At 37.5% G+C, this 26,289-nt stretch overlaps 1 protein-coding gene across 1 annotated transcript in view; it reads right to left on the minus strand.

The window, feature by feature from the left end:
• Nucleotides 1-5,357: 5,357 nt before the first annotated feature.
• The window catches only part of CPA3 (carboxypeptidase A3), a 33,613-nt gene continuing 12,681 nt past the window's right edge, over nt 5,358-26,289 (minus strand). The window contains exons 4-11 of the mRNA XM_055418954.2: nt 25,257-25,359; nt 25,046-25,147; nt 23,540-23,641; nt 21,097-21,207; nt 19,910-20,000; nt 18,409-18,611; nt 16,090-16,174; nt 5,358-5,908 (exon numbers count right to left, since the gene is read on the minus strand). Of these exons, the coding sequence (XP_055274929.2) occupies nt 5,721-5,908; nt 16,090-16,174; nt 18,409-18,611; nt 19,910-20,000; nt 21,097-21,207; nt 23,540-23,641; nt 25,046-25,147; nt 25,257-25,359 (985 nt within the window). The 3' untranslated portion in view covers nt 5,358-5,720. The remainder of the gene's footprint in view (nt 5,909-16,089; nt 16,175-18,408; nt 18,612-19,909; nt 20,001-21,096; nt 21,208-23,539; nt 23,642-25,045; nt 25,148-25,256; nt 25,360-26,289) is intronic.

Raw genomic sequence — 26,289 nt, forward strand, 5'->3', positions numbered from 1 at the left:
AGTTTGGAAGTTTCCCTTCCTCAGCAATTTTCTGGAAGAGTTTGAGTAGAATAGGTGTTAGCTCTTCTCTAAATTTTTGGTAGAATTCAGCTGTGAAGCCGTCTGGACTTGGACTTTTGTTTGCTGGAAGATTTCTGATTACATCCTCTAGTTCCATGCTTGTGATGGGTCTGTTCAGATTTTCTATTTCTTCCTGGTTCAGTTTTGGAAAGTTGTACTTTTCTAAAAATTTGTCCATTTCTTCCAAGTTATTCATTTTATTGCCATATAATTGTTGATAGTCTTCTTTAATGATCCTTTGTATTTCTGTATTGTCGGTTGTGATCTCTCCATTTTCATTTCTAATTTTATTGATTTGGTTCTTTGCCCTTTGTTTCTTGATGAGTCTGGCTAGTGGTTTGTCAATTTTATTTACCCTCTCAAAGAACCACCTTTTGTCTTTGTTGATTTTTGCTGTGGTCTCTTTTGTTTCTTTTGCATTTATTTCTGCCCTAATTTCTAAGATTCTTTCCTTCTATTAACCCTAGGGTTCTTCATTTCTTCCTTTTCTAGTTTCTTTAGATGTAGAGTTTGGTTATTTAATTGACTTTTTTCTTGTTTCTTGAGATGTGCCTGTATTGCTATGAACCTTCCCCTTAGCACTGCTTTTACAGTGTCCCAGAGGTTTTGGGTTGTTGTGTTTTCATTTTCATTAATTTCTATGCATATTTTGATTTCTCTTTTGATTTCTTCTATGATTTGTTCATTATTCAGCAGCGTGTTGTTCAGCCTCCATATGTTGGCATTTTTAATAGCTTTTCTCCTGTAATTGAGATCTAATCTTACTGCATTGTGGTCAGAAAAGATGCTTGGAATGATTTCAATTTTTTTTGAATTTACCAAAGCTAGATTTATGGCCCAGGATGTGATCTATCCTGGAAAAGGTTCCGTGTGTGCTTGAGAAAAAGTTGAAATTCATTGTTTTGGGGTGAAATGTCCTATAGAGATCTATTAGGTCTAACTGGTCTATTGTATCATTTAAAGTTTGTGTTTCCTTGTTAATTTTCTGTTTAGTTGATCTATCCATAGGTGTGAGTGGGGTATTAAAGTCTCCCACTATTATTGCGTTGTTGTTAATTTCCCCTTTCATACTTGTTAGTAATTGTCTTATATATTGCGGTGCTCCTATGTTGGGTGCATAAATATTTATAATTGTTATATCTTCTTCTTGGATTGATCCTTTGATCATTATGTAGTTTCCTTCTTTGTCTCTTTTCACAGTCTTTGTTTTAAAATCTATTTTATCTGATATGAGTATTGCTACTCCTGCTTTCTTTTGGTCTCTATTTGTGTAGAATATCTTTTTCCAGCCCTTCAGTTTCAGTCTGTATGTGTCCCTCATTTTGAGGTGGGTCTCTTGTAGACAACATATATGGGGGTCTTGTTTTTGCATCCATTCAGCCAGCCTTTGTCTTTTGGTTGGGGCATTCAACCCATTTACGTTTAAGGTGATTATTGATAAGTATGATCCCATGGCCATTTTCTTTTGTTTTGGGTTCGAGTTTATATGCCCTTTCTGTGTTTCCTGTCTAGAGAAGATCCTTTAGTATTTGTTGGAAAGCTGGTTTGGCGATGCTGAATTCTCTGAGCTTTTGCTTGTCTGTAAAGCTTTTGATTTCTCCTTCATATTTGAATGAGATCCTTGCTGGGTATAGTAATCTGGGCTGTAGGTTACTTTCTTTCATCACTTTAAGTATGTCTTGCTATTCCCTCCTGGCCTGAAGAGTTTCTGTTGAAAGATCAGCTGTTATCCTTATGGGAATCCCCTTGTGTGTTATTTGTTGCTTTTCCCTTGCTGCTTTTAATATTTGTTCTTTGTGTTTGATCTTTGTTAATTTGATTAATATGTGTCTTGGAATATTTCGCCTTGGGTTTATCCTGTTAGGGACTCTCTGGGTTTCTTGGACTTGGGTGATTATTTCCTTCCCCATTTTAGGGAAAATTTCAACTATTATCTCCTCAAGTATTCTCTCATGGTCTTTTTTTTGTCTTCTTCTTCTGGGACTCCTATGATTTGAATGTTGGGGCATTTAACATTATCCCAGAGGTCTCTAATATTGTCCTTATTTCTTTTAATTTGTTTTTCTTTATCTGTCTCTGTTTCATTTATGTCTACAATTCTATCTTCCAGCTCGCTTATCCTGTCTTCTGCCTCCGTTATTCTGTTTGTTCCCTCGAGAGTGTTTCTGATCTCATCTATTGCATTATTCATTGTATATTGACTCTTTTTTATTTCCTCTAATTCCTTATTAAAGATTTCTTGCATCTTCTCAATCCTTTTCTCCAGTTTATTTATCTGTAACTCCATTTTGCTTTCCAGATTTTGAATCATTTTCACAAATAAAATTCGAAATTCTTTATCAGGTAGGTTCCCTATATCTTCCTCTTTTGTTTGTGTTGGTGGGCATTTATCCTGTTCCTTTACTTGCTGGGTATTTCTCTGACTCTTCATCTTGTTATATTGCTGTGCTTGGGGTGGCCTTTTCGTCTCTGACAGTTTGTGGAGTTCTCTTTATTATGTAGTTTCCTCGCTGTGTGTGGGGTTGGATGGGTGACTTGTCAAGGTTCCCTGTTTAGGGAAGCTTGTGTCAGTGTTCTGGTGGGTGGAGCTGGATTTCTTCTCTCTGGAGTGCAATGAAGTGTCCAGTAATGAGTTTGAGATGTCAGTGGGTTTGGAGTGACTTTGGGCAGCCTGTATATTGAAGCTCAGGGCTATTCTCCTGTGTTGCTGGAGAATTTGCGTGGTATGTCTTTCTCTGAAACTTGTTGACCCTTGGGTGGTGCCTGGTTTCAGTGTATGTATGGAGGCATTTGATGAGCACCTATCAATAATGTTCCCTGGAACAGGAGATCTCTGGTTTTCTCAGTATTTGGACTTAAGCCTCTGCCTCTGGTTTTCAGTCTTATTCTTGCAGTAGGCTCAAGACTTCTCCATCTGTTACTTCCAAGGCAGTTCCTTCTGTTAATGCTCTTCTGTTTGCTGGTCTCTTCAGTGTCTAATTCCCATCCTGACACCAGGGGGCAGTGGTGGACACTTTTTTCGGCTCACCTGTTCAGTCCTACTCCTTTCGAAGACAATGGGCTGCTTTTCTGGGTGCCTGATGTCCTCTGCCAGCATTCAGAAGTTGTTTTGTGGGATTTACTCAGCGTTCAAATGTTCTTTTGCTGATTTTGTGGGGGAGAATGTGGTCACCCCGTCCTATTCCTCTGCCATCTTCAAGAAATATCTCGGCAGGTGGATTCTTAACCATTGAACTACTAAGGAAGTCCCTGATGTGGCATTTTAAAATCAGTTTGAAGTCATAATGCCCATTGGAAACTAAAATTTATTTGCATTACTAAAAATAATCAGTAAGATATTTCATTTTCTCTTGTAATGAAGACATATGTCTCAGCTCCTGGATCATTGCCATAAAAATGTTCAAAATATGAAACAATGTTTCTTGAGTGAATTTGGTGGTATGAACACTAGAATAGGAACGATAATTTAGAAGACTTTTTGTGAGATATTGTCAAGAATATTTTATGGGACAGCTCTACTTGTTACTTGGATACACAGTCATTTTACTGATAAATGAGAAATGACAAGGGAAGAATCAACCACTGATTGCTCAAACTTTTCCATAAATAGAATGAAATTTTAGTTTTAAAATTTTAATGTAGGTATTGTCTTCACATATTTATTTTCACAATTCACATGAACTCAAGCAAATATCTAAGATATCATGCAAAAGGTATTTAATTAAGATATGAATGATCTTGTAAGGATTTTTTATTTTTTGTCACTCAAATGCTTTCTGTCTGATTGAGAAAAGAAATACTAAGCTATATAAAGGCTCAAATAAAATGGTGAGTAAAACTTTTGTGCGTTTTATAAACTGGGTGAACACTGGATGATATTCAACAATTGGGATTATCTCTCTTATCTCTACTACCTAAAGGCCTAATGGAATTAAAAATATTTTATGTACATTTTAAGATTACAATTTCTTTCAGTCTTTTATCAGCTGAGTAAGTGTGAATGAGTGTATAATTCTCACATGGCATATTTAATGGAACACATTTATATTCCTGTGTTCTGAGCCCGTTTTGAATGCCAAATGTTTAGGTATAGATATTATATTTTTATAAAGGACAGTTTAGTCTTATAATCAGGGCTTTATCATTTTTTGTCTCTGTCGCATTTTCCTCCTCTATCTGTAGAGCAATTTTATTAGTTTCATATAGGTTTCCCTATATAGGTTTTAGACAGTTCTGCATGGGAAACTTTTTACCTACTTTCTAACTATATACCATCACCTTGTAGATTTGCTGACACTGTTTCTTTTGTGGACTTACCTGGTGGCTCAGATGGTAAAGCGTCTGTCTACAATGAGGGAGACCCGGGTTCAAGCCCTGGGTTGGGAAGATCCCCTGGAGAAGGAAATGGCAATCCACTCTAGTACTATTGCCTGGAAAATCCCATGGACAGAGGAGCCCTGGTAGGCTACAGTCTATGGGGTCGCAAAGAGTCGGACACGACTGAGCGATTTCACTTCACTTTCTTTTGTGGGGCCTTAAAGGAGCCATAAGGAATGTCCCAGATTATTTGTTAACCTGGTTTCTCGGAATCTTTTAAGATCCTCTAAATTTTTATACAGATTGTTTTGAGAAGTTTATAGAAAGTCAAGGAACTCTCTACTTAAATCTCACTTAAATTCTCGTCAATCATCTCTTTCTGAATTTCCAGAATGTGGATACCAGTGTTATCATATGATAAGATATAGAAGAATAAAGTTAGGGAAAAGGTATTCTGTAACACTGTCTTAAGCAATATGGTTATAGACGTATAACGGTAATAAGTTACTCCGATTGACCTTAGTCAACATGACTTTCTCTTTCTCTTTCCAATTTGTACTATATTTCCAGGCTTCTTTTCTATCCATTGTTAGACAGGGATTGCAGCTGATCAGACATTCTGGCTGTGTCTGTAACCGCCAAGAGGTGTTTTGGCAGGTAGTTCCTCTGATTATGACACTTTAAATTAAACTGTTTTGAATTTACTCTACATTATGTTGATGAGAACTGGATTGGTTGTTTAAGGCACTGCGATTCATTTTTAAATAAAATACATTATTTCCTTCTAGAACATCCTTTTGCTTTGTGAAGATATAAACATGGTCTACTTGTATTAAATATATGTAGGCAAAATATGTTTTTAAAAGTTGAAGATATTCTTCTGTGTTAACAGAATGCATAGAAAGAATTAATGCATGATTATTAATACTAATAGAGGAATGTAGAGAACATAAATTATAAAAAACAGAAGGTGAGTTTTGGAACATGTTTTATTTTTATTATATTGGCACATGAAATGATGAAACCACATGGTGAAAGTGGTTCTGAAGAAAGTGAAGGTTCTCATTTTCGTCTCATGTACCAGGGTCTATTACCTTTCAAAATACTCAAAATAATACTTCGTGCTGTGTTACATTAACTTGGTTAAATTTTCACCTAAAGCTATTTGTTAGGATGTTATGGAGAGTAAATAAAGGCAAAAAGAAATGACATAGGACTTAAGTGAGCAAGAAAGGACCTGTTCAGGTGATGTGGAAACCAATCTAGGTATAAGCAAAGATTTGACTGTCTAGTGAAAGGCATGGGAAGAATTAACTGACTTATTCCAAACAGAGGGCAATTCTTTATGAAGAATGCTTGAGGATATACTTGGCAATAAATTTGACAGCTAGCATGGTCTCTTTACACGTTGACTTTATCTGAGATTCTGGAAGGAGAAAACCAAATCTTCCTTTATCTCGGAGCTCAAAGGCAAATGTGTGTTTGATGCCCAGGTTGTAAGCCCAGTCTAAAGAAGAACCTGATGTTGGGTCTGTAAAACATAAGCAGTATATATTTAATTAGAAACAAATGTTAACATTTTTTCAATTATCCATGAAAAATAATTATACGTACAATTAATTGCAGTAATGAATGAGAGTAGTGGTCTGCATAGTATAGTGCATGCTAGTGTGTTCAGTCATGTCCAGCTGTTTGCGACCCCGTGGACTATAGCCCGCCAGGCTCCTCTGTGTGTGAGGCTGCAGTGCTGAGTGAAAAATAATCATGGTTTTGGAATCCACCACATGCTTTAAATATGTGCTGCATATTCAGAAACACATTTTGCTTACATCATTTTGAGTCTAAATTGGGTTCATTTTCTGGGTGCACATTGTCATAGATGGAGGTGGTCTGAACAAATGCAAGCAGCTCAGGAGTGGGTGGGTCACTGAAAACCCACCAGGAAGGATAATACATACAAGATTCAAGAAATTAGATTCCTTGTAATAGTTCAGGTCTGTTTCCATTTATGTTACTAGGATAAAATATTTCGTAGTTAAAAGACAGAGAAAGTTTAAATCAGTTATTTTAAGGATGTGTTTAATTCCCCGAATCCAACATTTCCATGTCAGTTTTTGTGAAATTGTACTAAGAATATTATTTGTTAAAAAGACAAAAAATATAAACATCTAGAGGTTATATACAAGCTTCATATAAGTATATATAAATACTATAAATACATTTTTGTACATTTTGACTTACATAATAGAAAAATATATATTTTGTATATAAAATTACTTATGTTTTAGAAAAAGTAATGAGTTTAACTGATTCTAACATTTTAGATTTGAAAGATAAGAATTCAAAGTTGTGATGAAGAAGTAGAGAAAGAATATTTTGTTAGAGAGATAGGGCTGGCTTTAAAGTTATTCAATATGTATTTATCAGACCTTTAATATGTGCAATGCACTTTACTGGGAACTGTAGAGGGTGGGTGGTACAGGTGCAGAGATGAAGAAGATACTATTGGTGTGTCTGGAACTTAGAGTTGGTGGGGAAAGAAGTCAAATATGCAAATCAGTAGAGATGTGACAGACTATTAAAGAATCATAGGAAAGGTACAGTATCTTGTGAAGATTCAGAGGAAGAAAGAGATTAGGCCTGGTGAAGGGGATGACATTTCATGCTCATTACCTGCTGAAATACCACCTTTATGATGGAGATCATATTTGGAGAGAGCCTTGAAGAAAGTCTAATGTTTTTCCAGATGGGGATTGAAGAAAGGCATTCTAGCCAGTGAACCACAAGGATGGAAATCATGGAAGGGTTTAGGGACCAGTGAGAGCCAGCTGAACTGGAAAATGGAACAGCAAGAATTTGTGGGCAAAGTTCAGAAAGTCTAAGTCAGGAAAGATGTTTTGTTTGGAAACCAGTTAGAGTCATTTCAGTGCTGTACTTCCGATAGCACTGGAAAGGGACCAGTTAGGAGGTATTGTGGAGTAAAAGCCTGAACTAGCATAGAGTCACCACACAGGGAACAGAATTGGTGGGGCTTGCTATAAGAAATGCTGGAATGGAAGAGTCACAGGATTTGAAGAAAATAATAGAGATTTCAATCTGAATAGCTGGGAAAAATCCACATGCTATTAACAGAAACAGGAATTCAGAGAGAGCAGTGATGGGGAAAAGAAAGGGCAAAGCAAGGAAGACAAAAGGATATGTTTAGAATCAGTCAGGGGATAGGTGCCTCCTACTAGGGATCTGGGGACTGGTGGCAGAACACTGGGGAGCTGTGTGGCCTGGAACAGCCAGAGAAATACTGTTGGGTGTCCAGCCTTGACAAAATGCAAGAACCCTGTCTAGCCCTGGGGTAGAAGGTAGGGGGAACTCCTGGGAGGGGCTTGTGCAGGATCTCTGAGGCAATAGTTGGCTTCATGTGCTTTTCCCCCTCAGTTCTGTGCACAGCACCTGCCAAATACACAGAGTTTGATGCGGAAGGATATGTGAAGCCTTGCTTCCGCATTGACATGTGAGTTGGAATGTTTGGGAGGCTGATGAAAGCCAGGGAGGTTGATGAAAGCCAGGGGTTGCTGCCACCTTTCTCTGATTTACTGTGTCTTAAAGGAAGGTGTCTGGGAAAATGGATTTAAAATTAACTAGCAGAAGCATCCTAGGTGAAATTGGCTTACACACACTTGTTCAGGGTCATTTTGTCTTCTTGGTGGATTGACCCTTTTATCATTAATGTTCTTCTTTGTTTCTATCAAATTTCTTTGTTCTGAAATTTACTTTATTGGTGTATAGTATAGCACTCCTTCTTTGGTTAATGTTTGCATGATATATCTCTTTTTCAGCCTTTCGGTTTCAACCTATGTTATATATGATGGGGTTTCCTGTAGCCAGTGTATTGTTGTCATATTTTTCTGAACCCACCCTGCCAATTTCAGCCTTTTAATTAATATATGTAGGTAAATTATCGATATCCCTTAAATCTACCATCATACTATTTGATTTTTGTTTGATCCCTCCATTTTTCATATTTTTAGGATTCCATTTTGTTGTATTTATAATATTGCTTTTTAGTGTATCAGTTTGTATAATTTTCTTAGTGGTCATTCTATGTATTACAATATATATACATAATTTATCACAATCTACTGGTATCAATGTTTTAGCATGTCAGGTAATATATAGAAATCCTATTTGTCTTTAGATTCTTTCCCCCTTCACACTTTTAAAATACAATTGTCTCAATTACTTCTCTACATATATTAAACCCCACATCAGATGGAATTATATTGATTTAACTATCATAAGGAGAAAGATAGTCTGTTTATCCTTCATTCATTCCCTAATCTGTTGTTTTTCTTTCCTTTCCATAGTTTCAGGCCTTGTTATTATTTATTTCTTATTTGGAGAGCTTTCCCTACCTATCTTTAAAGCATAGGTCTGCAGGTAACACATTCTCTCAGTTTTCCTTTGAGAATGTCTTTATTTCCTCTTCATTTCTGAAGGATGTCTTTGTTGAATATAGAATTTATGATCTATAGTTCTTTTAGCACTTGAAAAATGTTACCCGTTTGACCTTCTATGGTTTCAAATGAGAAATCTGCTGTCATTTGAATTGTTTCTCCCCCTTAGATTGTTTCTGTCTCATTGCTTTCAAGAGTTTTTACTTTGTCTTTAGTTTTCAGAACTTTCCTTATGGTGTTTCTTGATGTGAGTTTCTTTGAACTTGTTCTGTTTGTGGTTCAGTCGTTTCTTAAGTATGTTGGTATATGTGTTTAGGAAATTTGGGAAATTTCAGTCTTTATTTCTTCAAATAATTTTTTCCACCCTTCTCTTTCTCCTCTCCTTCTGATAATTGATGACATGAATGCTTGATCATTTGTTATTATGCCACAGGTCCCTTCAGTTCAGTTCAGTTCAGTTCAGTCTCTCAGTCGTGTCCGACTCTCCGCGACCCCATGAATCACAGCATGCCAGGCCTCCCTGTCCATCACCAATTCCCGGAGTTCACTCAAACTGATGTCCACAGAGTCGGTGATGCCATCCAGCCATCTCATTCTCTGTCATCCTCTTCTCCTCCCACCCCCAAACTTTCCCAGCATCAGAGTCTTTTCCAGTGAGTCAACTCGTCGCATGAGGTGGCCAAAGTATTGCAGTTTCAGCTTCAGCATCGTTCCTTCCAATGAACATCCAGGATTGATCTCCTTTAGAATGGACTGGTTGGATCTCCTTGCAGTACAAGAGACTCTCAAGAGTCTTCTCCAACACCACAGTTCAAAAGCTTGTTAAGAATATATTATTCTACAACTTTGTTGAACATGTTGCTTAGCCTTTTATTTGTCTCCATCTTGAGAGTCCCTTGGACTGCAAGGAGATCCAACCAGTCCATTCTAGAGGAGATCAATCCTGGGTGTTCATTGGAAGGACTGATGCTAAAACTGAAACTCCAATACTTTGGCCACCTCATGCGACGAGTTGACTCACTGGAAAAGACTCTGATGCTGGGAGGGATTGGGGGCAGGAGGAGATGGGGACGACAGAGAATGAGTTGGCTGGATGGCATCACCAACTCGATGGACATGAGTTTGAGTGAACTCCGGGAGTTGGTGATGGACAGGGAGGCCTGGCGTGCTGTGATTCATGGGGTCGCAAAGAGTCGGACACTACTGAGCGACTGAACTGAACTGAACTCTACCCACTAAAATATGTGGATATATTTATAAAATATAATAACAAACACTTTCTAAATATCAGGCACCCTTCTAAGTGCTTTATGTATGGTAACTCATTTCATTAACTCCTATCAGAACCTTATGATTTAGTACCAATTGCTGTTTTACAGAAGAGGAAATTTTGGCACAGAGAAGTTAAGCAGTTTAGTCCAAGACAACATAGTTAGATGTAGAAAATAGATAGGTGATGAGGATATACTGTATAACAGGGAATTATAGCTATTATCTTATGATTAAACTATAATCTGCAAAAATACTGAATTAATGTACTGTAAGCCTGATGCTGGGAAAGGTTGGGGGTGGGAAGAGAAGAGGACGACAGAGAATGAGATGGCTGGATGGCAACACCGACTCTGTGGACATGAGTTGGAGTGAACTCCGGGAGTTGGTGATGGACAGGGAGGCCTGGCATGCTGTGATTCATGGGGTCGCAGATAGTCGAACACAACTGAGGGACTGAACTGAACTGAACTGAAGCATGATGCTAATGTAATAGTGTAAGAAAAAAAGTACTTCAATTGCAAAAAAGGACCCATAGCTAGTAAGTGGTTGAATGAGGAATCAAACCCAAGCTTCACGTCTTCAGAGTTTGTATGACTAACCATTGTACTGTCCTACTCACCATATGTCAATCTGTAGTCCTCTTAAAAAAGTCTTAATCAAGTTCTGCAAGGTAATCTTCTATTCTGCTCACATTTTCTTAAAATATTGACAATAAGAAGAAAATTTCCTACTCTTTTCAAGGCATGTTAAGCACAAGGAACTCACTGTAATATACTCAGAACAAGTCAAAATAAAATTGAACTGAACTAACAATCTGGTTTCATCGCAAAGAAGTCCACATAAAGTGACACTGGTGAGTTAACTTGTATGATTTTGAAAAACATATCAATATCCTTTAAACTAATAACATGCGCTTTTATATCAACAAGAGTCAAAATTCTTTTTTTAGCAAGAGCTGAAGCTCTAGATGCATGGCATGGACTGAAATTGTTTTTTCCCCACATCTATTGCCCCTTGTATAATTTCAGTTCAAATGTCTTAGTGGATAGATATTGGATGTTGAGCTACAAATTTGGGGGTCTTGATTTTTTTCCTTTTGAAATGTAGAGTGGTAAAGACATCCTGGAATGTGAAGTCAAGTGGGCCTTAGGAAGCATCACTACGAACAAATCTAGTGGAGGTGATGGAATTCCGGTTGAGCTATTTCAGATCCTGGAAGATGATGCTGTGAAAGTGCTGCACTCAATATGCCAGCAAATTTGGAAAACTCAGCAGTGGCCACAGGACTGGAAAAGGTCAGTTTTCATTCCAATCCCAAAGAAAAGCAATGCCAAAGAATGCTCAAACTAATGCACAATTGCACTCATCTCATACACTAGTAAAGTAGTGCTCAAAATTCTCCAAGCAAGGCTTTAGCAATACGTGAACTGTGAACTTCCAGATGTTCAAGCTGGTTTTAGTAAGGCAGAGGCACCAGAGATCAAATTGCCAACATCCACTGGATCATCGAAAAAGCAAGAGAGTTCCAGAAAAAAAATCTATTTCTGCTTTATTGACTATGCCAAAGCCTTTGCCTGTGTGGATCACAATAAACTGTGGAAAATTCTGAAAGAGATGGGCATACCAGACCACCTGACCTGCCTCTTGAGAAATCTGTATGCAGGTCAAGAAGCAACAGTTAGAACTGGACATGGAACAACAGACTTGTTCCAAATAGGAAAAGGGAGTACGTCAAGGCTGTATGTTGTCACCCTGCTTATTTAACTTATATGCAGAGTACATCATGAGAAATGCTGGACTGGAGGAAGCACAAGCTGGAATCAAGATTGCTGGGAGAAATATCAATAACCTCAGATATGCAGATGACACCACCCTTATGACGGAAAGTGAAGAGGAACTAAAGAACCTCTTGATGAAAGTGAAAGAGGAGAGTGAAAAAGTTGGCTTGAAGCTCAACATTCAGAAAACTAAGTTCATGGCATCCGGTCCCATCATTTCATGGCAAATCAATGGGAAAACAGTGGAAACAGTGGCTGAGTTTATTTTTCTGGGCTCCAAAATCACCGCAGATGGTGATTTCAGCCATGAAATTAAAAGATACTTATTCCTTGGAAGGAAAGTTATGACCAACCTAGACAGAATATTAAAAAGTAGAGACATTACTTTGTCAACAAAGGTCCGACTAGTCAAGGCTATGGTTTTTTAGTGGTCATGTATGGATGTGAGAGTTGGACTATAAAGAAAGCTGAGCCCTGAAGAATTGATGCTTTTGAACCGTGGTGTTGGAGAAGACTCTTGAGAGTCACTTGGACTGCAAAGAGATCCAACCAGTCCATCCTAAAGGAGATCAGTCTTGGGTGTTCATTGGTAGGACTAATGTTGAAGCTGAAACTCTAATACTTTGGCCACCTGATGTGAAGAGCTGACTCATTGGAAAAGACCCTGATGCTGGGAAAGATTGAGGGCAGGAGGAGAAGGGGACGACAGAGGATGAGATGGTTGGATGACATCACTGACTCAATGGACATGGGTTTGGGTGGACTGTGGGAGTTGGTAATGGACAGGGAGGCCTGGTGTGCTGCAGTTCATGGGGTTGCAAAGAGTTGGACATGACTGAGTGACTGAACTGAAAGTGTAGAGAACAGTACTCTAGAGTTGAGAAACAAGAGCAGAGCTATCAGTTTTGTTCTGTAGGAAGGCAACAAGAATGGCACTTTGAAATTAACTTTTTAATTCATTATGTGAACCATAGACAGATGACATTATTGATGCAATTCCTTGGTTTCTATCAATTCAGTGAACTATTCTTGCTAACCAGGCACTATCTTCAGTTATTTCTAAGATGGTAAAGGATTGGCTATGCTGTCAGTATGCAAATATAAGCATTTCATGATCTTTTAATATCAATTTTTGTGTCATCTGAATAGTGCTGCTTCATGGTGTACAGTTTGTGATCTGGAATGCTTATTTTTGATCCTATTTAGCCCCTATGGGATCAAATCTTTCTGTATCTCAATTTCATAGTTTATGAATGAGGGGTTTGGCTTATATCAGTGGTTCTCCACCCTAGTTTGATCTTAGAATTGCTTCAATCACTTTAAGAAAATTCAGATTCCTGGGCTTCATCATTGACTAATGAAATCTGAATCTCTGGGGACAGGACCTGATCATCTGCATGTTGTATAATCTCCTCAGATAATGCTAATTGAAAGTCAGGCTTGAGAACCATAAATTAGATCATCTAGGTTTCCTTCTGGTTTTAGATTTTACAGTTTGAACTTATTTGCTTATTAGGTTAAAATTGCAGATATATTTATGTTCTTCTGGAGGCCAGGGATCTTTCCACAGTTTGGGTTTTAAAAATGCTCTCAGATCTTTTTCTTTCTCCATTAAATCAGAGAGAAAAATACTGGTAAATGCTAGTTGCTTCCCCCAAATCCTGGAACATGTTAAATGACAATTAGAATACTGAAATGAGTAAACTTTAATCGTGGGGTGCATCTTTTCTCTGTTCTTATGAAGTCAACTGCTTGGCTACCCCTGCTTCTCATGAATATTTGATTAACAGATGTTAATCAAATGTTTTATTAAAGCAGTGACTCCTTAGAGTTTTATACATCTATCAATTTGCTGCGGCCCATATATGGAAGAGGCAATTCTTTCTAAATCTGAATTGCTTAAAAAATCTTTATAATATATAATCAAAAAGTTTAAAATACAACATAGTTGTATAGAATAATAATTCCTCTTTATCCTCCCATTTTTAAAGTGACACGTGATGGCATGAAGCTGTGTTGTCTTTAGTCATCTCCTCCTCCCAGTTAGAAGGTAACTCTTTGAATGCATTTGTGTCTTTCATCTATCTTTCAAAAGTCCAAGTGCTGGGCTATTAAGCAGGTGCTCCATAAATTCTTGCTTATTAAATGATTGTGATGCACTGCAAATGCATAGCTCTAGTATGCTCATAATTTTCATAGATGCAAATACAAATACATACATCACATACACATACATGTATTTTTCCATATACATATATGTATATACATGAATGAATGTATGTGTGTGTGTGTGTGTGTGTATGTATGTTGAAAGTGTGAGAGTAATAATCCTTTGATGCCCTAGCTGCCATTTGCAAAGTTTGTTTCTGCTCGCAACCCTTTGTTCTTTGCTGCCAAGAATATTTGTGTGTTTTCCCTTATTATGATGTAGAAATTACTCTTACATCATACCTGGCTGGTTTATCTGGCCCTGCTATTTCCCAGTATCCACTAGGCTGACATTCTGTCCTTTGGTTCTTTGCTTACTTCTGTCCACTCATATAGCTGGGTACATCACCTGTTTTGAAATCTTGTTATCCACTTGTGTGTGTAATGAATCCCTGGCCTGGTTATTTTGCAGCAAGATCTATTTGGATGCTGGCAATTGGCTGTTTCACTGTATTTTCTCTTCAACCCTTTGAAGCTCACAGCTGGTTGATATGTGATTGCTGATGAATGTTCTCGAAGAATGGAACTTGTCTGGCTTTTTAAGTCATTTTTCCAATTTCACCAAGGGAACCTCCAGTAAATGGGCTCTAGAAATTGTTGCGATGACTGCAGCATTTTCAAATTCCACAGCAATTGTTGAGGATATAGACTTTTAGTTACAGTTTATTCTTTCAGCTTGGGCTAGGGAAGTGATTTATAATGTATGGCCAAGTAGAGTTATTACATGGAACCCACAGAATGCACATGTTTATTTTTTCAATCCACACATTCCAAAAGTATAATGGAAATAATCATTTGTATTTAGTGTTGGTGAGTTGATCCATGAAATGTTTAAAAGTTAAGCCATAGTCTTAGTGCTAAAAATGTTGGCTATCATGGCTCTAGAGAGTAATATATGTTACTCTGTATCAAGTTTAGTTTTGTTGTGGTTTCAATCCATGTTTACTTCTTTTGGACAAGTTATGACACCATTTCATTGAGTAAGTTTATGAGAATCAATTCTGCTTTTGTTCATGCCCTGTACTAGATATCATATGATCTGAGAGGACCTCTGAAGTATAATCCTTGCTTTTGAGGAATTAAATTTTGTTAGGAAGTTAAGACTATATAAGCAGTTTCATTGAAATTTCTTGGAAAGTTTGGGTATAAGAACTGAAGCTTGGGAATAGTTTGGCGAAAGGGTGGTTTTTACTAAAGAATTTCCAAACTAAGTTCGGTGGGATTGGAGAAGAAATGGTCTCACTTTCCAGGGTGTGAATTAAGGGTCTTTTGTGAAAACTAAATGAATTTCTGTTTATTGCTTGGAAATGGAAAAGCCTAGTTATTTTAGCTGTAAAACCAAATGGGAAATGAGTATATGCACAGTGGTTAGGATCATGGACTTTGTTTTTTTTTTTTTTTAAAACCTGGGATTGTATCCCCATTAAGCTGGCTACAAGTACTGCATACCTCATAGAATATTGTGAGGAGTAAATGAGATTGTGAAAATCAAGGGCTAAGCACAAAGCACAGTGCCTGACTTGTAAGAAATTTAAATCAATAATTAACAAAATGGAAAGACAAAGAAAGTTTAAAAATAGTGAAGAATAAGAAGTGGTTCTGAGACATTAAATAAAAAAAAAGAAGTAGAACTAGAAAGAGTCCAGTCAAAGCTAAATGATTAAAAAAAAAAAGGTGGACTGTGCCACAGCTTTGGTGGTGGTGGTGGTGGTGGTAGAGAATAGGAAGGTGGAAGAATTAAACTGTAAATTTGTCTTGATGTAATTATTCCTGTTGACCTTGTCACCTTGTAAAGGTTCAGTATAATCTGCTTCTAGAAAAATCTTATCCTCTCAAAAGGTAGAATCTATCTTCTGAGTTCCATATAATTCAGAATCTCCTGTTAAAACTGAAGTTTAAATTAGCAATTCCATATGTGCTATTTTATGAATTCTTTAGCTTTCCTTAGTATCTGTAAAAGAGAATTAGGGGAAACGACACAGTAAGTAATAGGAAAAACTTACAAATTGTTGATGCTATTGGGCCATAGGTGTAGTGGGTTTCATATAGAGTTGATAGAACATCAGTGGCGATCTTTGCAACTTTGGCCTGGAGAGAAAGGGACATTAGAGTAGAGTAACTGGATACTATGTAAATGCAGTTAATTTAGTTAGTTAGTTATTTAGTTCAGTCGCTCAGTCATGACCGACTCTTTGCGACTCCATGAATCACAGCACGCCAGGCCTCCCTGTCCATCACCAACTCCCGGAGTTCACTAAAACTCATGTCCATCGAGTCGGTGATGCCATCCAGCCATCTCATTCTGTCGTCCCCTTCTCCTCCCGCCCCCAATCCTTCCCAGCATCAGAGTCTTTTCCAGTGAGTCAACTCATCACATGAGGTGGCCAAAGTATTGGAGTTTCAGCTTGAGCATCAGTCCTTCCAATGAACACCCAGGATCGATCTCCTTTAGAATGGACTGGTTGGATCTCCTTGCAGTCCAAGGGACTCTCAAGAGTCTTCTCAAGCACCACAGTTCAAAAGCCTCAATTCTTTGGCGATCAGCTTTCTTCACAGCCCAACTCTCACATCCATACATGACCACGGGAAAAACCATAGCCTTGACTAGATGGACCTTGGTTGGCAAAGTAATGTCTCTGCTTTTTAATATACTATCTAGGTTGGTCATAACTTTCCTTCCAAGGAGTAAGCGCAGTTAATTTACTGGGGATTAAAAAGGTCAGTTTTACTGGTTATTTGCCATTTGAAGATCAAAATAAAACAAATGACTGAGAAATTTGTTTTAAGTAAGATTAACACATATTGTTAATGTGAGTGAGTTAAAGTTGCTCAGTTGTGTCCAACTGTTTGCGACTCCATGAACTGTAGACCACCAAGCTCCTCTGTCCATGGAGTTCTTCAGGCAAGAATATGGGAGTAGGTTGCCATTTTCTTCTCCAGTTGTTAATGTGAGGCCTCTAAATGTGGAATTAGTTATACATAGTAAAGTCACGTCTCATTTTGTGTTTCTGTCCTTCCTTTATACTCACTTCTCTTTCCTCTCTCCCTTCCTCTTTCCTTTTTGCCTTCTGGCCTTCCTTCTAAAAAAACATATTCTTTCTTTTTCCTCTGAGTTTCTTTTTGACTTTGGATATTTGTCTTTCCCAAATTCAGATCATTTATGGACCACATATTATCTGTATATTTATTGTGTATACACAGAAAGTTTTAATTACTGGTTCAAATCTCTGCTCCTACTCAAAATGAAATGTTGAAAACATTCTGAAGTCAGAATGACAATTGTAACCTCTAAAAAATTAAAAAAAAAATTTTTTTGAGGCGGTATAGAATTACAGCTTTTGTTGGATATTATATTTGCTAGCCCCATGGGATCTGGGACATTGAATGTTTTCTGCATTATTTCTTCTGTAGCAGTTAGACATATTTAATATCTCTCATATGCAGAAGTTTTTTTTTTTTTTTTAAGCTAACATGGTCAAACTAGTTTTCATAGAAAGGAAAAGAATGCTTCAGTTCAGTTCAGTTCAGTCGTTCATTCGTGTCTGACTCTTTGCGACCGCGTGGACTGCAGCACGCCAGGCCTTCCTATCCATCACCAACTCTCGGAGTCCACCCAAACTCATGTCCATTGAGTCGGTGATGCCATCATCCAACCATATCATCCTCTGTCGTCCCCTTCTCCTCCTGCCTTCAATCTTTCCCATCATCAGGGTCTTTTCAAATGAGTCAGCTCTTCGCATCAGGTGGCCAAAGTACTGGAGTTTCAGCTTCAACATCAGTCCTTCCAATGAACACTCAGGACTGATCTCCTTTAGGATGGACTGGTTGGATCTCCTTGTAGTCCAAGTGGATCAAAATTTTGGAAAGAGTATATTTTTTGGTGCAGAAGCTTAAAATTAATATAATTTCTAAGTTGATCAAGAAGATAAAAATACAATGGCTCTCCTTAAATCTGATGTCTCGGGTTAAGAATAGCAAGATGTATTTGCTGTTGTCTTAGGCTCTTGCTCTCTGTTTTATGTTATGATTCATGATAAACATTTAACTACACAGTCATCTGGATAGTAATGGAATTCTACTTTGGTAGGCTAGACCTTTCTTCATAGTGGCTTTATCTTAAAATCACATCAAAAGATTTTATTATCTATATATGTTTATCACATGAAAAACTAACAAGACTGTGATTTTAACTCTAAGGTAGACTTCACTAGTTTTCTTCTTTGGTATGTGAATTTTTTCAAAATAATCCAAGTTGTTAATGATGAACAGACTGAAAGGCACTGGTGGTACCAATGCATAACCACAGACTTTTCCCTACATACCAGGTCCTTGTGGTTCGGTGGCAGTTCTGATGTATACCCGTAGGGAAACAACAGCATCTGGGAGTAGGAATGGAAGGTAATGTAGGCCTTGATTGATTTTAGGTGGCTTCGAATGAAGTCACTGACAGCTTTGGTCTCTTTCTCGGACTCTGGTGCAGGACCCCGATAGATCTCCTGACATGGATCATTGGTGTTAGGGAAAGCTGCAGAGGACATGGAGGATTGAGATCAAAATCTGTCTCCCTCTTCCCCTAACCCACCCCCCCCCAGTACAGCCTCTACCTATTTTGATATAGATTCAGATTCACATTTTTTTTTTCTAACATTTTAGTCTTCCAGGTTTATAGGGCTTCCCTAGTGTTCCTGGTGCTTAGCCCACTTGAATATTCTTATTCTTAGCCTTGTTTATTTTACTTCCATTTCTAAGGGTCATGGGAATAATGCATCAGAAGCAGCCAGGGCTTGGAGTCAGTTCCAATTCAGCCACAGATTTGACTTGTTGGAGGCTAGTGTACATTACCTTCTCTGAGCCTGAGTTTCTTTAATCTGTTTCATTAGGCAGCTTTCATTTAGGGATATATGCTTTTATCATATTCATTATGGTAGAATAAAATTAGATGCTGAGGTGGTATTTTCAACAGTATTAGATAAAGAAGAAATTTATGAATTGGGGTACTGGTAGTTTCTCCTTGAATGTGTATAATGATAAAATCATATTTGTGTAGCTGCTGTATATCATCTGATGTAGCAGGCCTCTGCTTTTCTATGAAACCTTTCTACTTTCTTTGCCCCAGATGTTCCTTTCCACTAAACATTCGAGGAACTTCCTATTTGTTGGTTCTGACCACTGGTATTTCTCAAATTTTATCAGACCAGGAAGGGAAGGGAGTTGAGACCTCTGTTTAGATGATCTGAATTTCTGGGTTGCATCTGCTTTTTAGCAAACTAGATATATTAAGTAAGAGATGGTTTTATAAACAGGCCTACCCCCTACTTACTCCCAGTCAACAAAACATTCATAATACTTCTAAAGTAGTGGTGATTATCTTTTATTTATTTTTCGTTATAGCTTTCTTTTAAAATTATTATTTTTTTAAACTTTTTACTTTGTATTGGGATAGTGATTAGCAATGTTGTGATAATTTCAGGTGGACAGCAAAGGTACTCAACCATATATATAAACATGTATTCATTCTCTTCCAAACTCCCCTCCCATCCAGGCTGGCACATAACATTGAACAGAGTTCCCTGTGTTATACAGTAGGTCCTTGTTGGTTATCCATTTTGAATATCCAGTGTGAACTTATGGTTGCTGGGGGGAAAGCTGGGGAGATGGGATAGTTATGACATTTGGGATGGACATGTATCTTTCATTTTTTAGGTTAGAAAATTGACACTTAGTGAATACCTATCTTTCCTAAAATAAGTAGGTAGTTTAACTAAATCCAGTGTCTAAAGACTCTTTAGAGCTAGTTCCCTTGAGATCTTGTCTGCTACTCACAGTTCCATGAGACGTTAAAGTTCCTGTTGAGGTCAGTTCCAATACATTTGGAATTTTGGTTCCTGGAACGATTTTTTCTCCACATACGGTTCTACAGGATTGAATGATGGAAGTGTTTACACAAGTTTACATTTTTCAGTTTGATCATTTCAGATTCTCTCTGCAGGTGTCTATAGCTTTATTTGAAATTTATCTAGTTAACCTGAGACTCATTAAAGAAAATATACATTTTCTTATAACTTGTAATAGTTTCAGAAACATTGTTTTTATATTATAAGGCCTTGATAAAAAATACAGTTTTAAAACTGTTGTTTAGTTCTGAGTATTAAAAAGTAATCCCTGATGTTCTGAAATTATCTGTAGTTTGAATTTTAACTTCATTACACCTTTTACCATTTACAGATTCAGATATAATACAGGTCAAATTGTGATTGTTGGAGCATAATTTTCAGAAAAGAACTTTTTGTGATAGTGTCAGTCTGAAATCTCAAAATTAATCTTAGCAACAGCAGGGCATAAAGAATTCTCATAAAAGACAGACACCTGTGTCACTCTATTATTGATTTTTTGGTATAATTATTTCACCTCAGATTCTGTCCCAAATTGATTGAATATAGTGATTTTGGTTTTGAAGTCAGTATGTTCATAATGTCTCTAAGTGACTTTTATTCTTAGCTATAAATACTTTCACCATATTGTGTAACATACATTTCCTTTATAATTACTGCTTTATTTAATTTTTCTCCATTATTAGCTTCAGAAGCAGAAATTTCACATTATTTCAAAGACTCCTGTGTAACCAGAAAATCATGCTGTCCTTAGTCTAAATTGAGTTTTTGAATTGGAATTGATTGGTTAGCTAAACCTTAAACTTAATGTCTAACAATCAACGTGCATGTGTGCTAACTCACTGTATCTCTGTCCCTCTCTTTGTGACCCTATGGACTGTAGCCTGCCTCTGTAGGCTCCTCTGTCCATGGGATTCTCCAGGCAAGAATACTGGAGTGGGTTGCCATGCCCTTCTCTAAGGAATCTTCCCAACCCAGGGATCAAACCTGCATCGGCTCTGTCTTCTGCATTAACAGATGGATTCTTTACGACTAGCGCTACCTAGGAAGCCCCAATGTGCATGAAAGTCAGTAAATAATATATCATCTAAATTTAAACATGAGATTACAGATCAGTACCTGTGTCCATGACCAAATATATCCATCAACATTGAATACAGGAAGAACATAAAAATTCATCCGGTCCAGGAGTTTGGTCATAATCTTGTTTTTACCATAAGTTTTGGTAGCCTGTAGGAGTAGGAAAAAATTAAGCTATTGGTATAAAGTTTAGTTACCATATGGAGAGCTGTGGTTATAATTGTAATGACGACAACTCCTTAAGTCATTTGCCCAAGGTCACATTATTTCAAACATATTTCACCTAAACTGCATAAAGATAAATGACCCATATAGATGACAGAAAAAATTACACTTATGCAGACTAGTGAAATTAATTTGACTGAATATTCTTTAAAATGAAAGTCACTCAGTCGTGTCCTACTCTTTGCAACCCCATGGACTATGCAATTCATGGAATTCTCCAGGCCAGAATACTGAAGTGGGTAGCCTTTCCCTTCTCCAGGGGATCTTCCCAACCCAAGGATAGAACCCAGGTCTCCCACTTTGCAGGCGGATTCTTTACCAGCTGAGCCACAAGGGAGGCCCAGATATTCTTTAAAGGATCATTTAATTACCAAGACTAGTAGCATTCCAAAAGTAGAATGCAAGATACATTTCATAAAAGAATGGAGGCCAGTTGAAAAGTTAGCAGTACAATTTAAGTAGATTCTTATCCTCACATCTTTAGGTAAATAGAGATTGAATGTGTAAGCATAGGAACATGTAAATATTGGAGAGGATTCATGAATTAATTATAAGTAGGATTAAGGAAAAAAACACTCTATTAATAAAAATTATTAGAATATTTAGATTGACCAGTCAACTTTTCTCACATCAGATGGAAATTTCTCTGGTTATCTGGCCTTTTTATGGCTAACTAAAATCTCTCATTATTCTTGGACAATCTCTTCCACGTTTATCTGAACTAGAATCAAGATGTTTCTTTTCATTAAAAAATAAGTTTATTTATTTGTGTCAGGTTTTAATTGCAGCAAGTGGGATCTTTAGCTGTGGTATGTGGGATTTAGTTCCCTGAGTGGGGTGTGCACCTGGGCCTACTGCATTGGCAGCTGAGACTCTTAGCCACTAGACCCCAGGGAAGTCCCAAGAAAAGATATTTCTTATAGGCCTATCTTGTGTGTTCCTTTAAGGCTTTAGTAAGCAGAGCTCTTGGCCCTCAGCTGAAGCACTAAAACAACTGCAGGGATAAATCGGTTTATTTTTTAACTTTTTTAAAAAAATTATGAACTCTGTTTATTTAGAAAAATCATTTGTGTAAAATTTTTTAAATGAGTCATCTTTGCATATTTGAACTTTATCAGTAGAAAATTCTGAACAGTTACATTCTTATTTTTTGTTCCTCAGCCTCCACTTTATTTTTTTTAAATTTATTTAATTGGAGGCTAATTACTTTACATTATTGTATTGGTTTTGCCATACATTGACATGAATCTGCCCCGGGTGTACATGTGTTCCCCATCTTGAACCCCCCTCCCACCTCCCTCCCCATCCCATCCCTCTGGTTCATCCCAGTACACCAGCCCCGAGCATCCTGTATCATGCATCAAACCTGGACTGGCGATTCGTTTCACATATGATAATATACATGATTGGCAGATTCATTCATAGTGGAAATAAACTTGCCCTGAAAGTGGTTGTGATGTTGTATTTCAACAGCATGTTATATGCAAAAGTTGGCAGAAAAGAGAGAGTTAAAAGATCGTGGGAATCAGAATACAATAGAAATAGAGTGAGAGGAAGAACAAACTTATAAACAGGATTTGTTGTTGTTTAGTCACTAGATTGTATCTGACTCTTTTGCTATCCCACGGACTGTAACCTGCCAGGTTCCTCTTGTCCATGGAATTCTTCAGGCAAGAATATTGGAGTGGGTTGCCGTTTCCTTCTCCAGGGGATCTTCCCCACCCAGGGATCGAACTTGCATCTCCTGCTTGGCAGGTGGATTCTTAATCACCATGCCACCTGGGAAGCCCCATAAACTGGATTTACCTTTTTAAAAAGTGAGTTATTTTTCACTTAGAAAGGAAATTCAAGTATGAATCTTCCAAAAGTGTGTGTAGCCAATTAAATATCTAAGTGGGAACTAGTGTTCTGTGCTTTAAATTCACCAAAGTAAGGCCAATTTTGTAGATTTTAAGTATAAAGATAATTTCAGATTTTCCATACTTAACTATAGAAAAAAACCATATTGTAGCCAATTTTTTTTTAAATTTTATAAACCATCATCTGGATTTCAAGAAGTTTGATGGAAGGTGTCAATTTTATAAAAAAACCTCAATGATGAGTAAAATCCAGAGTGTTTTATTCCCTAACAGCACCAAATGTGGGCTCTTCTAGTTAAGTGGAACTGCACTCATTTGTAAAGGGGTGTTGCCACCCAGTGAAGTGCTGGAGACTTGACAGTCAAAGGAGAGTTGCCTGAATGTTCCAATTGACTTACCTGATAGACAAACCACTGGCAGAAGGCTGGGGAGATCCATTCTCGTGCATGAATGCCACAGTCCATAAAAATAGCCTTTCTTCTTTCATCCTTTCCCCCAATCTTTTAAAAAATAAATTTGAGGCGTTATTTTACATGAACTCACACGCTGATCTCTTGTTGTCCAAGAACTCATTCATAGTCTCAAAGCAATTATTTCACCTGTTTCCTGTGGCATGAGTCACTGTGTGTGCACTTATTTTTCTCAGGGAGGACCATGGTCTGTATCTTTAAAATACATAATTCATCTGTTTCACAGTATATTTTTCAAAAATTTTTCTTCATGTCAGAGTGGCTTTTAGAGTTTTAAAAAATGTCGATGGATGGCAAAAAACCACCACAATATTGTAAAGTAGCCTCCAATTAAATAAATTAATTAAAAAATCACAATCTATTGTTTTTCTTGTTTTATTGCTAACATCCTTTGGTCTGAGATATAGATTATAAAGTTGCTTCTGTTTCTGCCATTTTCTTTTGTTTTTGTTACTTCATAAACAAGAAGTGGGAAAGACTCTGTAGTTGTGTTGCAGTGGGGAGGAGGAATAAGGCTGGATATTTGAAGGGCTGTCATTTGGAGAATTTATATTTGTTTTGAGTGGTTGGAGATCACGAATGGATGGGAATTCAGAGTAGGGAAGGGCTTCTCAGTTATTGTGAGGATGCTTTAGGGAGCAATGTCTTTGGATGTACGGAAATCCAGCAGCAGCTGAATGGCAGTTGTCAACTCAGTCATAGACGGAAATCCCTATCAACACAGTTAAAATGCCTCACTTACTGTACTGGACTCCTACAATTATATGATTCTTAAATTTCTTTTCTGCTTGACATTTCGTTGTCCATTTCCCTGAATTTTAATGGATGAAACACTGTTGTATACACCAGGGGCATCATATGCTCTTGTAATAAAGATATAAGATAAGAGACTTGTCTGATTTTGTCCACTGTGTCTGTCAAGTGGTTTATTCATAGACTTTCTTGGTCCCACCTAAAACCATCCATCACTTCTATTCTTGAATGGTTGTCTAAAGCTTACATGTTCTTCAAAGAAATAAGACGTTTTATTGTCTAAAGATTAGCTAGGGCCTTCCCTGGTGGCATAGTAGATAAGAATCTGCCAGTCAGGGCAGGAGACATGGGTTTGATCCCTGGTCTAGGAAGATCCCACGTGCCAAGGAGCAACTAAGCCCCTGTGCCACGACTATTGAGCCTATGCTCTAGAGCCCGAGAGCCCCAGCTACTGAAGCCTGTGTGCCCTAGAGCCTGTGCTCCACAACAAGGGAAGCCACTGCAATGAAAAACCCACAAAAGTGGCCCAACTGGAGAAAAAGCCCCAGCAGCAATGAAGACCCAGCACAGCCAAAAATAAACACTAAGTAAATAAGAACTAGCTAGTTGTGTCACAAAGTAACTCTTAAATTCACATTTTTGGACAATAGTAAGAATCAGTAGTTCTTGAATTACTTTTACCTTGAGAACATACAGTGGATTATCTTCAACAGTAGTTCCAATTTTGATACGAGAGACCATTTTAGGATGCTTATGCACCATTTTTTCAGTCCAAGCAACAATCTTAGGAACAAAACCAATTTTGAGAGATTAGAATAAAAGATAACTCAGTGACAACAAATGTTGAGGGTAACATTTTTCTCTTTGGAAGTACAGGCATTTTATACGATACCTTGTTCCAGTTATTATATTTTGCATAGCTGTGCTTGCCTGGGTTATCTTCTTTAACATCAAACTGTTTTTCAACTTCTTCTTGTACATCGTGAATCAAGATTCTGTTTGACAGGGGGAAATGATAAGATACACACTTACGGGGGAAAGAAAAACAGTTATCTTTCATTTGCAGAAATTTTCTCTTCCTTCATCTCTGTCTTTGATCAAGTTCATCCTGTTTCTTCATGATTCTCTAACTGTATCTTTTAGATATGTCATGTGTCTGGCTTCCTATCTTCCCATTTATCTAGAGCTGTGCTGTTCTTGCTGATTGACTGATCTGAGTTTAGAGGAAGAACAGAAATGAGGTATACTCCTAATTAGAGTTTATTTAGGGCATGAGACCATGTACTGCTCACGAATATTGATTCTCATTAACATCACTGACAAGGACTTTATTACGTATATTATAGTTAACTCACTGTATGCTTGGCTTTTGACTTAGGATGAATCTGGGATTTTTGAGAAAGAAAAATTTGACAACAGATTTGGAATCAAGGGGCACCTGTTGTGCACTAAAACTCACATGAAGTCTGAGAAGTTTGATTATATTTTGGGGTGTCCCTGCAGCCATAATTAATTGTCTTAAACTCTAAAGAGGGCTTGTGGCTTTTGCTCCACCTGCATTAAAAGCAGAGGAACCAGGCAAAAGAGAGATTTTTATGGTCTCAGAGGTTGATTGGTAACATATGGCAGTATTAATTAGTCACAGGAAGCTTGTATCTAAGAATATTTTTAGACTTACACGTATCAATTTAGCTCTTGTGATAACAGTGGCAAAAGAAAATCGTGTGAGCTGAAATATGACCTTCCCACATATGCAGCTGCATGAGGACATCAGAATGGTGCCAGATTGCTGCTGATGGGAACTAGAAATTAAGCCTAAGGCTGGAAATTAAGATCCATGTCCAGATGTTATTTTCCTGAGGCCCTCCACTAACCAGCAGCCAGGTTTAAGTAGATGAAACCAAAATACTTTCTCTTAAATATTA

Source organism: Moschus berezovskii, chromosome 1, assembly GCF_049115385.1.
Source record: "Moschus berezovskii isolate FMDL1 chromosome 1, NW_MosBer_1.0, whole genome shotgun sequence".
Classification (NCBI taxonomy): Eukaryota; Metazoa; Chordata; class Mammalia; order Artiodactyla; family Moschidae; genus Moschus; species Moschus berezovskii.